We start from the raw sequence: 15192 nt of genomic DNA, 5'->3' as shown, positions 1-15192 counted from the left end.
TCACAGTGTTATTGAAAACCCATTTACAAATGATACTCATGTAGGAAATCATGTTACATCGCCTGAAAATGGTTCAGCAGTTCTGAATAATAAATCATCCCTAAGGTATTCCTCGCGATGAAAATGAAGCAAGGATTGGGCCATTGTAACCCCAATTTCTTCCATAAGACCATAGTTCATCATTAATTTGAGTTTACCCTTGATGCCAGATGTGAACTGGGGAAGTCCGTCTCACTGCAACGCAGAGAGGCTCTCCGCTACATCATCAATTGCAAAGTGTGGTTGCTCAGTTAGTTTTTCAGATAGACCTGCCACTTGCAACTGATGCATGGGGTGCCAGTCGAAGGTCTCTTGAAGTATACAGTGCCTCTGTACACTCCCCCAAACACCACAAGAGACTCACTACGCTAATAACACTGAATGTTTTTGTCTGCACACACACACACACACACACACACAGCCTGTAAAGCACTTAGTACAGAGTACAGACACAACCAGACTAAATATACTGTATGTGCCACAGGTCATTGGTATTTCTACACTGTCTTTTGCCTTGCTACAACATCATACTGAAGGTTTTGGACGAAAATAATTATTTGCAGCATGCTCAGCTTTGAGAAAGGTTGTCACATAGTCTAATGTAGTAAAGTGTGGGCTTTTCCCTTTTGTCTTTTTGTGAGTACATAGGAAATCCACCTTACAGTTATAAGTAGTATAACAAATCTACCCAAAGATTATCTGACTAATGATTAGAGGCAGTAACAGATGGAAGCCTTTATTATTGGTCACATTCTATAAAGTACAACATCACAATGACCTATATGATAACTAAAACATTTAACAGTTCTTACTTAAATACCAGTTTTTTTATTCTTTGGTCTCAGCATGTTCACTGTAATGCTTAAATCTGGGATCAACAGAATTCTTGTTCAAATGGTTTTGTGCAATACTTATGTCCACTCCCATGTCCTCCTTGGGTCCAGATGAAAAAGAGCTGCTGGCCTGAATCATTGTGAGATACCTGTAAGTCTATGGCAATGTTACTTTAGGGCACAAAAAATGGGGGGTTCAAAATTCTGAAAAGGGTGTATACGTACAGTATGTATGGGATTGTTTAGGAATGTGCGTATGGAAATGCATATACATTGGCTCAGTCAGTGCATAGTAGGGAGCTGGCACTGTGGTGGTGGTCATGTTGGCCAGGAGAGGAGACTGCCAGGCTCCTTGGCTTTCATCCGTAAGGCCACTAGTCCAGATGGTTTGTATTCCGTCTCAGGACCGGGCTCAAAGGAGTGGGCCCCGAGACCTCCAGGAAAGCTATGGAGCGAGTAAAGGCCGTTGATGCCCGGGTGATGAGAGGGATGGTGGTGGTGGTGATGGGGATGGCTGGGAGATGTAGGCATGCCCATGAAGCCAGGGAGGTTGCTGTGGGGATGGGAGTACGGGCTCATGCAGGAGGAAGGCATGGTGTCAGCCCCGAGGACACATCCCCCGCCTGACCCTGCACCTCCTCCTGCACCCACCCCTGTCCACAGGTTACTCTGCATCTAGAGGGTAAGAGGGTACGTGTCAGACCAAAGGCAAAGCACTACTAATTAGACACATACAGAGAATTCCCACCATGCTACATTTTAGAGAGTGCCAATGTTTGATGATTTAATGTATGTACCTGTCAGTAATGATCATAACAGAGCAGGATTCCTACCAGTGACCTATGTGTCAGTGTGTGTACCTGGTATGTATCAGCACGAGGGAGGAGGGAGATATCATATGTAGCAGCAAAATGGTTGCGCACCTCCTGGATTTTCCCATAGCGCTCCCGTTTCCTCCACTTGGCTCTGCGGTTCTGGAACCACACCTAAGGAAAGAAGAAAGAGAGATTAAAGGGGCACCTAATGTGACCTAATGTGTCATCTTTGATATCAATTTGCAAGTCATCTTTTATGACTGTTATGTATGTATATGTATGTACTGTATGGCAGATAACCAATTCTTGACAGCCTTGTTTGATGTTTAAAAATATATAATGGCACACTTATGGCATTTGTATTCAACACTGTACTGAATGTAGTCTCAAATATTACTAGAAGTTGCTTCATGTGATTTCATTATTGAGAGCATTACTACTGTAACAGGGGTCCTACCCCATTGTTAAGCAGTAGTCTATGTAAAAAAAATAAAAAAATAAAAAACGGAATATATACTGTAATTTGAGGGAACTATCTGTTTTATATTTTAAACTCTTTAAAACCAATAACAAGCATCTTAAACCATTGTATGTACTTAAATCAATGCATGCAGTACCTAAACAGCAGGTTAAATCTGAATACTATTTCATCCCTTCATTCATATAAACAAATAGTATTATTAATAGTTAATAAGTGCCTTTATTAATCATTTAGTAAACATATCTTAGAATGATTTATGCTTTGCAAATAATGACTAAATGGTGTATGCATTTTAACGACTGCATTAATACATTAGCAGTATTGTCCAGACTTTTCTACTTTGCCTTCAACCCAGTTATTATTGTGTATTCTTGTGTTTTAGGATGGCACTACAAACTATTACAATTGCCAACTGATGTACTGTAGCTAAAGCACAGTAGGGGGCTGTGAAGAGTGGGATGTAGAGTAGGATTACCTGTACACGAGCCTCCGTGAGCTCAGTCCTCAGGGCAAGCTGTTCGCGTGCGTACACGTCAGGGTAGTGTGTCTTCTGAAACACCTTCTCCAGCTCCTCCAGCTGAAAGGTACTGAAGGTTGTGCGGTTGCGGCGCTTCTTGTTTTTGCCTGATAGGTCGATTGAGTCTGCGATAGAAACAACCCCTGGTAAACCATTGGCTGGCTCCTTCAGCTTCACACAGCAGTCAGAGCCAATCACAGGATAACCGATGGGTTTGGGAACAGCCTTCTCTCTGACTGAGGGACGGCATGAAGAGAGAGAGAGAGAGAGAAGGTGAGAGGTGGGGGGGCTTACTTTGAGAAAGACGTTTCTCAACATCTGATGATGTTCCAGGATACCAGCAGCAATAATGTCACACTTTCTTGGGTGTGAATGTAACTTCTTTAATTGATGTTGCCAAAATCCTCACTTTTATGTTTGAACTATTCATGTCCAAGTATTGTCATATGGTGTCAATGTAAAATAGCAGTCAAAAGTTGACAAGTGAAGTTCAAATTTACATCAGTAGTACAGTAACAAAACCACATAGATAAACTCCATCATAAGACAGAGGGGTTGTTTACTTCCATCAGAAGCAGCATGATATTGTGAATAATAAACAGGATATAACCATGCAGGCTTGGCTTTACTCAGGAGATATGACTAAGATCTGGAGGAGGAAGTTGGGTTAAAAAGGAGTGAAATTTCCCATCTTGTCCCAGGGCTCCTCTTTGCTCAGCCCCAAACAGGAGGTGAGAAGAAATGACCTGATGTGCAAAAAGAACAAGGGAAGAAACACATGTGCGCTTAACTATCATGCTTTAGTGTTTAGTTTGAACTCTACGATTATGGTTTTGTTAGATGTGACCAGACGCAACATTTCAGCTAATTGAAACACTGTGGGCTCACTTGTTTTCTTGATTGCTTTACAAGTTGCCTTTATTTAATGTCGTGAACCAATAAGCAGAAAACAAACTATGATGTGTTTGGTTTTGGGGTTCACACAGATTTGATGTTTGGGGACAGATAAGGGACAGAAAAAGTACAGTATTCTGGATTTGTTTGTTGTTTGTCTGTTGATTATGTTTACTATGACCATGATGCTTGAGGATGGTTGCATTTCTGTGAGAATTGTTGGCAAACAGATCGCTCCCAGTAATATCATTTCACTAGCTCACAGATAAAATGTGTTCCAAAAATATTTTTCTTTACTTTTCTTTATAATTTTTCTTTTACTTCACAATTACAAATGTCCTATCTGATTGCACATGTTACATTCTGAGATCCAAAATACCACAGATTAGTCACTTGTATTATCTAAGATAATTAAGCTAGAAATAAAGAGTTACCACATTTGTATTTGATACAAAACATGATGATAAAAGATTGTTTATGATGATTAGCAACATGTATTCATATTCGCAATAAAGGCACTTTATTATAATTCCATTACAATGACAGATTATGGATGGTTCATTCTTGTTGTTGTTCACGCTCATTATATCTAACCCTTTGTTGAGACAGAAAATTACTTTTCATCTAGGCTCACACAGGGGACATTTGAGAGCAGTAATTTAGCATCAGCATAATTCAATTTCTGTCCAAACAGAAAGAGCATTTCACAACAAACACAGAATTCCTGATGTCCATTTGGTTCCAACCTCACACCTTATTCATACTGAAAAGAACCCTTTACATTTTTTTTATAGACTATGAATACTCAAATAGAAGATATACTGTAGTGTAGCTTGAAACCTGCCAAAAAAAACATATCCTCTTTACCTCAAGTCTAGTGTAATTGCAGATGTATGTGAAATGCATTACAATACATTCAAGATAAAGTCAAAGTGAACAAATGTGAGTAGATATATAACTATAACATGGAGAAACTGTGCTATTCCAGTATACTGACATCATGGTGGAAATCTGAGCTTCTCTTTCCTGGCCTCTTGTTCAGTACATGATGTGCTGCGTGATCATAATGTCAGCCATGACTTTGAGAAGATGCTGCATTTTTAGGATGATTAGATTGACATACTATTACATCATTTCAAACAAAGTATTGAGCATCTTACAACTGAATACTTAAAGTAAGAAAAGTAAGATAAAAGTAGGTCATAAGTTGCAATCAAATAACAGCTGTTGAAGTTTACCTCAATTACCTGTACTATCAAAAGGAAACGTTTGTTTATGATTTTGTATTAGATTTTCAGCAGGCCAACAAATGGGTGTCACCTGATTTCCAAATTTCTCTAACAAACGTTCTTTGCCCTTTAAGGTTCCCGCTATTCTACCATCCCTTACCATCCCCCCTCACCAATAGACAAAACAGGAAGACATGTCTGCCTTTGAAGGTGTGTCAGTCTGTGCCCCTCAATAGCAATGAAGTGCCAAACATGGACAGGGTCTTGATGCCCATGCAGGGATTCCCTTTGTTATAGAAATATGTCTCAGTTATACCATCATTTAACCAAATTTGTCCATCTTTTTGTAATGTGTGTGTGTGTGTGTGTGTGTGTGTGTGTGTGTGTGTGTGTGTGTGTGTGTGTGTGTGTGTGTGTGTGTGCGCGCGTGTGTGTGTGTGTGTGTGTGTGTGTGTGTGTGTGTGTGTGTGGTGTGTGTGTGTGTGTGTGTGTGTGTGTGTGTGTGTATCTGTGTGTGTGTCTTAGGCTATTGTATTTTGAGTCTAGTAAATAGAATATTGCACCCAAAAAAATAGGGGCATCACATTATCTAGATATTAAATTGTGATGAACTCTGAAAAACATAGGACTGCACTATCTGGCTGGCTGTCTTTGGCAATGACATGAATCAAACTGATGTATATTATTCTGGACACAGATATCCCGAAGTCCTTATCAGAGTCCACATCCCCTCTTTCGCAAATTTGGAGGATAGATTACAAACATCAATAAATAACGCTAAAGATCACGTCATTTCCTATGACTTGAGTTCATGGGACATTATACAAGTTGTGTTGTGTTTCAAGTGTTTCAAACTTGCAAATTCTGTGTTGGGGGATATCTCAAGCAAATTCATATAATATCTGAATCAACAAAAGTAACAATAACAATGCAGATAGTTTGCCTTTTCTATTCATTAATTAACCATGTTGATGATGGGTACCCAATTTCTATACAGTTATATATGATATATATTATAAGAACACCTTCATCTGCATGATCTTGAATAGGCTATTGCGATAACAAAATAATAAAAGCTGGATTTTCTTAAAGTCATATATAGGGGCAGAGGAGGAGGATTTTATTTTATTTTTTTATTATTTTTTATCTTACCAGTGAGTTACAGTTAAAAACAAGTTATTTCACAGCATAGGCCTGAAGAAAAAATTGACACCTCTGTATTTGTTTCCATTTCTATATTAAATGTCACTTCACTTGTAGTCTCAAAGTTGTACGGGATGGATACGTTTAGACTAGTTGCACAGCACGAGTAAAACGCCAATGTGCCAAAATCGCGCACCTTTAGACATCTGCCGAATTGACCTTTAACCCGTTTCACTTAACGTCAAAGCTAATTGCGATTACGAGTGCCAAGTGCAGAGAAATCTTGTTGACATATTTATTATCAGGGAGCGCGTCCCCTTTTGCCTATTTCTAAATTATGGGATATAAGTTTGGCACCGCTTTAAATATTTGTTTTGTATTTTTGTATTTCGTGTACAGTAAATTAATGGACTATTTGCCCTAGTTGTTGGCTATATAGGCCAAGGCCTCTTCTTTAACCATTACATAAGAAACGTGATCACATTATCGATAGTGCGCTATTTCATTTATAATAAATATTAAATAAGAAATATTCATTTAAATAAATAATGTGATTATCAAATGAATGTATTTGAGTAAGACATCCTTTGACCAAAATTTGGAGAGAAACATTTTGAAAAGCAGCCAACGTCCACCAACGTCTGAATAAGGACCGAAATACAATTTTAAAAAATCATTAGTGTTATTGGTATTACCGTAAGGAACAGTATGTCACAGTATCAGTTGTTTTGAGTGAATAATACTTGTCTCATAGAGGCCTGCAAATGTCCTAACAAAGTTGTCTTTGTGTATAATATGTCCCAAACACGTCTTTGTGTATAATATGTCCCAACAATAATATAAATATAGGCACATATTACATTAACAACTGATGTATTGAGCCATCTCTGAAGTTAGAAACTACAGTAGCCAATGTTAGCCAATGTATTTACGGTGCGTCACAAAATTGCATTGTTCGTTTATTTGTAGGAATAGTGGACTAAGTAAAACATTAAAATAGAAAAATAAAGTCGTAGCTGAACTGAAGTCAGTGGAAGTAGCCTAGCTGGCAAATTAACAGTTTGTCTTAAATAGCTTAAAGGCTTACGATGCAAATTACAGCCGGTCAATGCCTATAGTATTTTCCACTTGTAGGTCGTCTTAACCAAAAGAGACCATTGGGGAGAATAAAACCAATGTTCTATTACAGTTGCATTATGATTATTATGATTATAATTATTATCAGTATAGCAGTATTATTATTATGATGATTATTGTTATTGTTATTATTATTATTATCATTATTATTAGTCGTATTATTATTGTTGTAGTAGTAGTAGTAGTAGTAGTAGTAGTAGTAGTAGTAGTAGTAGTAGTAGTAGTAGTAGTAGTAGTAGTAGTAGTAGTAGTAGTAGTAGTAGTAGTAGTAGTAGTAGTAGTAGTAGTAGTAGTAGTAGTAGTAGTAGTAGTAGTAGTAGTAGTAGTAGTAGTAGTAGTAGTAGTAGTAGTAGTTGTAGTGGGCTATTAGTATTATTAGTATTATATTTCACAGCCGATTTTCACAATGCCTCATGGTCGTGATTGGAATTTAAAAATGTATTCTCCACTTACTCTCGGAGTTGTTTTCATAAAACGAGGTCTTTCCACTTATTGATAAACCCTTTTGGTCCTGATTAAGATTGTCCAAGTATTTGTTGTGTTTGGAGGGCGAGGCGCGAGGGTTCGCTGAGCCGTGCTGCGTAAAGTCCGCGGCGGCCGCGTCGTTAAACCTGTAGAAGTCACCCCGCAGGGCGAGGCCGTGCACGGGCAGAGGGTGGTGGGAGGCTTTCTGAAGCCCATCACATGGAAGGAAAGAACCAGAACCATGCTCCAAACCCGGAGAGTTTTCTGGTGTTGTCCTGTTTGGCTGCGAAGAGAAAGGCAAACAACTTTCAGTCTCCATCGTTAGGTCCAGCATGCAGTTTAATGACTTGGGTCCTAGTGAAAGCGCCTGTGTGAGCGCGCGAGAGGGTGATTTTTTTCCTCTCTTCATCGAAAGTGGGTGGGATTTAGAAGATCAGCAACAAAGACCCGTGAAACAGGCAGGGGGGACCAGGACCCGTGAAACAGGGGGGACCAGGACAGGATCTAATCCGCCAAGAATTCAATCACGTGTGATTCCTGTCCCCTCAATTAACCATTTAATTCCTTTTCAGTTACTAAAACAAACAGATTACACAGATTGCAGATTTAAGGGGAGAACATTTTTACGCACGGAAACGAAAACATCATTCGTTTGGAGAATTAAAACGAGCTATTTCTAAGCTTGCCGTTTTAAAAAAAGAATGTTGCCAACAACAGGTTGCCAATAACAGGTTACCTCAATATTGTTTTGAACTTTATTAGGTGACATTTTACACCCGAAGAATGCCTGTTAATACAGTTACAGTTGGAGTGGAGTGGAGTATTGTTTTAACTCGTAATCTGTAAAATGCACTGCGCTTGGAAGAAGTAACCCCATGAAAACTGGAAGAAAAATGCACTCTTTGAAGCAAACCCATGAGCTAGGATATTGTATTGATATTACAAGTCAGGTGATATTATATAGGCTTATATCATAGCCTATCATTTAGGAGAAACTGTCGGAATTGATTGATATATATTTTTAAAAATATAATTAGGCTACCACAATATTAGTGGGGACGAAAAGTAAAAGTAAAACGAAAGTGGCAATTTGACTGGCTTATAGGATGCATGCGTTATTATGATGTCTAGCCTTTTGAACTTTATCTTTAAAACAGTGTGAAACGCAATTATGCAAAAGCCTACGATTTTACATATTACCCAATCAGAGAATATCATCTTTCAACCAAGAAGAATACGACGGGTCATAAAATAAAACTCGACGCGTGAGTGCCGCTAACAAATAAAATCGAGGTGTTGAAATAGAGTGCAAAACATGAAGAGGGATGAATCAAATATGAACGGAAACGATACACTGTCCTGTCCCCACAAACGTTTTTGTATCTATTCACTGTTTGGCTACATGTTTACGATTATTGTCTTCATCCAATAAGCCTAACCACAAATAAATATGGGTTATATAAATCGAATTGTTTCCCCCCATGATGATAATGATAGGCTAATCATCATCATCATCATCATCATCATCATCATCATCAACATCATCACATGGTATATGACTGTATATTTGCACATATGATATGTGTACAGATTAGATATAGCCTAGATAGCCTATGTAGGCTATGGCATTTGCATCTTTTTTTTCTCTCGAGATAACGTCTCCATGTTTTTGTCATTCACTGAAATGCATGAAATCAAATGGAGCCGCATCTTAAAGGGTAGGCTTACAACATACACATTGTATCCAATAAACAACAAGACTATTGGAGACCTGTCTAAACAAACGAGGGGTTGATTATTCCAGTCGATCACTATAACAGTTGATATATAACATTACGAATTACGAAGAAAAAGGACCTGTAAAGTTATGTAATAACACGGCATGTCGGGGCCTAGTATTAGGCTATTTTGAAAATGTTACACAAAGATGCGTATAATTAGTGGAATTAATGAGCAGACGACATAGTTTATTTATTTACCAAAATCGTAAACCATTCTAGCCTTATTAGCACCAAAACAAGTTACTATACACTAACCTATATAGGGCATACTATAATGACGGTATAGACCTACTTAACCTCTTTAACTTCTGTACTTAAGAGGAATGTTCGTTAAAGACTATTCGGGGGTAAAAATATGCTGTTTTAAAGTAGGCTACTACGGGTGATCATTATTTACCTTTGCCCATTGTCTAACACGTATTGAGATGTAGGCCTACAATTATGAAGGTTGTGGATACCCTCAAAATAAATCAGATTCTAATGATATTGTAATGATTTTCAGTGAATCCACTCTCCCTTTTAATGAGCTCCATCTGGAGGTAAAACCAATACAAAACTCTTTCAAACTGCTATGCCTCTCAGTTAGCTTTAGAATAAGATTAAAAACAAATTTCAAGTGGATAGAATAAACCTTGAATATTTATTAACTCCTATTAGTGAATTACAGTTTCTCATTCAGGTATGGAGTTGGACCTCAACTTGGAGTTGTAACTGTAAAATAAAACAAAAAAACACTAACATATCACTATCAAATGTAAACTTAAACATGATGTTGAAAAGTAGGCAAAATTACTTGGCTGGTCAGGCAGTCTGTCATTTATTTTTCATGAAATAAATTCTAGCTGCAGTATTGAATAGTTGACACGTGAGCAAACATTATCACTGAAAATATGAGATACACAGGCAAGGTTTGACTACTCTGTGAGAGTCGTAGATTAAAGGATTCAAAGATTGTTGATATTGACATGGGAACTCCAATCTTTGCAAGCCATCTCTAAACATGGTGCACTTACAGAGTTCAGAAATGGCAACATTGGTTTTGAAGACGTCTCATAATCTTTCTGGATACCTATGAGGCCGCATGGAGCCCAACTGATGGACAAGTGTGTAAACAGGGGGTCCATTTTCTTTGGGAAGGGGACATAATCACCATTTCATTCAGTGTTGAGTTCCAAAAGAAACTGTCAGCAGTAAAGGGAAGTGCATATCCCTTCACTATAACAGACCCAGATTGCATGAAGTGTGCAGTAAGAGGAAAAATGTCTACCACTGCAGAACTTTGGACTTGCTAGTATCACTTACACTGTATAGGCACTTATAATGTTTTACTTGAACATCTACATAAATACACTATGCAGTGAGTGGCACTGAGTTGACATACCATGTTTCATTGCTCTATACTGACTTCAAATCCAAATTATATAACTGTGTTCGATTTTCTTCTCTGAGTAAAAATAGCTCTGTTGCTAATGGTCATTACTGGATTTGTTTCAGTGGCTAGAAAATAATATCTAATATCTAGATCTAATATCTAAATAATAATGTTTATTTATGAAGATTAGTTCTTCTGATGCTACCATTCAGGAATCTTGTCTAAGGGTCCACATTCTATAGTAAAAAAAAAAAAAACATGCACAACACCCTAACAAACGTAGTGCTTGCATTTAGCCTACCATCGTGACCTAAAAAATGAGTAATTATGACCAAAACCAGAGTGCAAAACCTCTCTGTATGTTCACAAATTACAGCTCACAAATTACAAAGACATGACTGCTTAACAAGTGAAAAAGAATAGATGCTTTAAGCTCTGGGTGATTTGTGTCCATGGGTATAATTACATTAATGTGCAACATGACTTAGATTAGCATGTTTTAGGTCAAAAGAGCAGATTGAGGCTAGAGGCAGTGTGTTGTTAGTACTCAGAGTGCCACCTCCTACCCTTCACTCTGTGTGAACACTTTTCAAGGTCTTAATAACAACATTGAAGCAGACTGCATTCACTAAAGTCAATGGCCCAGTAAAATGTAAAGCTTAATATTCTTTCAACATGATCATTGTTGGGAGATGAAAATAAGGTATAAAATGGAGGCTGGAGGACAAGGTTATGTATGTTGGTCAAATCTCATGACAAGCATGTCCTGGGGCGACAGAGCACTCTTGAAATCAAAAACCCAGCTGAGTAAATGCATTCCAGAAATGTTAGTAAGAGGTAGATGTCTGCACTATGAGATCTGAGGTGCCCCAGGTAACAGCGTTTTTATGAATCCTGCATCAAGAGAGGAGGAGATCTGGAGGATTATGGGTAAGTATGTTATTTGCTGTGGAATTGGAGTCTCCCTTGAGTCTGTGTGTGTATCTCTGTATGCTGTATGCCAGGGTTTGCTTTGGTGCTATCTCCATTTATGTGCAAGCTTTAAAACTGCATAGTCTTGGAATCTCTGTAGAAAAATATGACATAGAAATATTAACCCCTTGAAATCAAGAACAGGACACTGTACAAACAAGAAAAACAGGCTGGTCCATTCCATATAAACCAAAATTAGATTTGGAGTGAATCCTACCTCACCCAGAAACACATCCATATTCATCTTCACCCACTTGGCAGTGAGACATGTAATATTACAATAAAACCTAGTTCATCAATTGTAATATTACATACAAAAACAACTTCATTAATTTATTATGAGGGGTGACTGGCTCCACTGGCTGTTCGTATGGCTGATGACTCTGTCTCCTAAGCCCTGGTCCTCTCTGAACCTGTCCTTGGCATGACCCCACACAGGAAATCAGTTCAGCCTGCTGAGAGTCCCAGGGCTCCCCTGTAGCCTCCTGGTTCTGGTCACAGACAGCCTGGATAAGGGTGACCCCTCTGAGCCCCTCCACTCTCACCCTGTGGCCCCAGGCTAAAGGCTGCTTCCCCCTACATCCTACATCCTCTGTCCCTCTCTCCTTTAACCTGGTCACTGACTACTAGAGCTCCGTCACACCTTGTTACACCTTACCCCCCCCCCCCCCCCCCCCCCCCCCCACGCATTAAATGTGTGTTATGCCATGAGATACACAACAAATGTGATAGGGTTTGGTCATTTTTCAAAGAAAATCCAGATGATGAAAGTGCAGACTATAAACTGTGTCATATATTGAAACTGAACGTAGTTGAAGAAGATATGCTTATTTGAATGTTGGTACACCTCAAACCAAATACCGGAGAAACTTGCTCTGAATCAAAACACATACAAAACAGCTGCTAATAGCTATCAGCTAAAAAGGAACATCGCTATGAACGTCTAACTGCATGTTTAGCATCACAACATGCTGATAGAACATCAACATACTAAAAACACATAACTACACATAATTAGATGATCACACAGTCCTTGCTTTTAAACACGTCCTAAATGTAAGTTTGTTTTCAAGCCATGTATCACTTACCCAGTAGCCTACGTTAATGTTCAGCCATGTTGGACTTGAAAAGCAATGATCAGGAAAACATAATTAAAAGGGTGGGGGTCAAATCATATCCTCACTTCACCAATGTGTATACCAGAGAATAGATGGCAGGGTTGTTGTATGAATGATGAATGAAAAGAAAGGACATCCAAAGACCTGACCTCTTCCATGGGCAACGTGGGTGATCCACCAACAGCAGATGGAGAGTTGATGAGCTCCTTGTCAACTATACACCATTCTATACACACCCAGTTTCAATCACAACTATTTTTGGGTTTGAGTGCATACATTGTCAATATGGACATGTCTTTGTCTAGCCATAACCCCCTGAAGCCGTTCCTCTCACGTACAGGGTGGCGATTCAACCTGAGGTTTGCATTAGAATAGGCGAAGGAAAGGGAGGGAAGGGTAATTCAATTATACACCATGAATGCACAGAGATGATCCCATTTGAACAGGCAGGGCCTTCCTTCAGAGGTCTCCTCACAGACCCCAGTCTGTGTCGAGAGGCTCGCAGGCCAGCTGAGGCAGTGACTGACAGCTGCCGACCCTTGGGGTCATCATACAGGAGAGGTGCAGTCTGGGAAACGGGCGATGGAGTTGGAGGTTGTGAGGACACTTGGGGTGGAGGGGGAAGGAATGGGAAGTGGGTTGACTGTCCTCTCTCTGACCTCATGGTGTCACCAAACACAGAGGTCCAGTGAATGTGGACAATCATCACGATCCAGAGCTGACAACATCTGAGGGCTGATCTGTGTTTCTATTGGAGGATATTCTGCCAGTAGCACATGGTGAAATCCACCCATGTCCGCAGTGAGAAGAATATGTAAATGGAGCAGTGTATTCAGACTATTGAACATATTGTGGGTCAGATAGCGGGCTAAAAAATCATCTCTCTCTTCCCAACTGAGGTTGTGAGACTGCGAAACACCTTGAACTACCAAATAGGTTGGCCACACATGACACAGTTTTGTGTTGTTTCACTTTCCCAGCTTACTCTGTGTTCTGCGTAAATCTTGAAATCCTCATGCACTGACAATATGTGCAATTTAATAGAACGTTTGAAAGGAGAAAAAGAAGGACAAAGAATCTTTGTGTCAACATCATTGAACAGTAGCACAGAAAGAGGTCTCTGCGTGTGGAAGAACACAGGGTTATGAAAGCTCAGTCTATCGTGATAAATTGTTTTCTGCACTGACTGGCCCTTAATGAAGGACAGACCAGAAAACCCCCACTTCTTACTCACAATCTCCAGGAATCCATAAACAGGCACCTTAGCATAACCATCTGGATATCAGCTAAACCCAAATGCTGTGGACGCGCGCCAGTGCTAAAAATAAATAATCCCCAAATGTGTTTATAGTGGATGGGGAACCGCTGGCGAAGCATCCCGGTGACCCAGAGGCCATGATTGAATTAGAGGTGGTCGAACAATGACCATGAAGCACGGATGCACGGCCATGGGATTTTCATTAGCCTCGGCCAGAGGACAGGAACCTCCTCTCAGGTCCTCCTAACCTCTAGCCAGTTGGCTGAGTGTCACGCTTAACCTCCTCCACCGGATCCAAGGCCCTTGCAGCTTAAGTCATTACACATGGGGACAGCACCTGTACAATAATTTATGTGTCCAGTCATGATCACTCAACCCACAACCCATTGTTAAGAATATAATTAAGGGATGAGCATCAGATTTGTGAATGACCTGATTTGTGGTGCATTGCCAAAATAATCTCTTTATATTATAATATCAAAGCTGCCTGGCCTTAAAATAAATAATAACTTGTAAAATAATTACTGAGTTTGAAATTCAAGGATAATTGTTCTTTAATGTCTTACCTTTTGGAAGCCAATCACCTCTTCACAGGGCGGGCCAGTGGGGTCCTTAGATTGCGTTGGTGAAAAGAGATTTTCGGCGGGGTTTTTTCTTGAGCATAGCCTACTGATCACAAGTGACAACTATAAGACGGTAAAAAATGATTAATAAATGTGCATAATATGAAATGGTTGATAATAATGTGTAATAATGGTTGATTATGTGTTGATATTAATTAAGCCAACACAATAATATAATACAGTATATAGTCTTCTCTCTCATTAAATGAAATGTATCTAATAAATATATATGATACTGGTATAGTTTATTTATCTAGAATTATTACTCACTTAAACCGAATTAAAATTAAATTTCTTCATCAATAGATACTTTTATAATACGATGATAGCACGGGTGAAAGAAAATACTTTTTTTTTCCGTTTGTGGCTCCAGTGTCACATTCATTTCAGACTAGATATTTCATAACACAATGGTACATTATTTTTCGGGGACCAATTTAGCCTTTCACTGAGTCATGTGTGAGAGGAATAGAAAGAGTCTCTTTAGTTGGTAACTGCTGAGCGCTCAATGACTT

At 39.1% G+C, this 15192-nt stretch overlaps 1 protein-coding gene across 1 annotated transcript; it reads right to left on the bottom strand.

Annotated features, from left to right (window-relative positions):
* Nucleotides 1–1190: 1190 nt before the first annotated feature.
* Nucleotides 1191–7883, bottom strand: alx3 (ALX homeobox 3; the record flags this gene model as incomplete). Its single annotated transcript, XM_080535083.1, has 4 exons — nucleotides 7542–7883; nucleotides 2644–2921; nucleotides 1733–1858; nucleotides 1191–1547 (listed from the first exon to the last, which is right to left on the bottom strand). Exons 1-4 carry the CDS (start codon nucleotides 7870–7872, stop codon nucleotides 1191–1193), a joined length of 1092 nt encoding a protein of 363 aa, XP_080391209.1. The 5' UTR covers nucleotides 7873–7883.
* Between the last annotated feature and the right edge of the window lie 7309 nt (nucleotides 7884–15192).

This window comes from Nansenia antarctica, assembly GCF_963989245.1.
Source record: "Nansenia antarctica genome assembly, chromosome: 6".
Taxonomy (NCBI): Eukaryota; Metazoa; Chordata; class Actinopteri; order Argentiniformes; family Microstomatidae; genus Nansenia; species Nansenia antarctica.
Note: the sequence above shows the minus strand (reverse complement) of the source record. Positions and strands in the feature narration are given on the sequence as shown.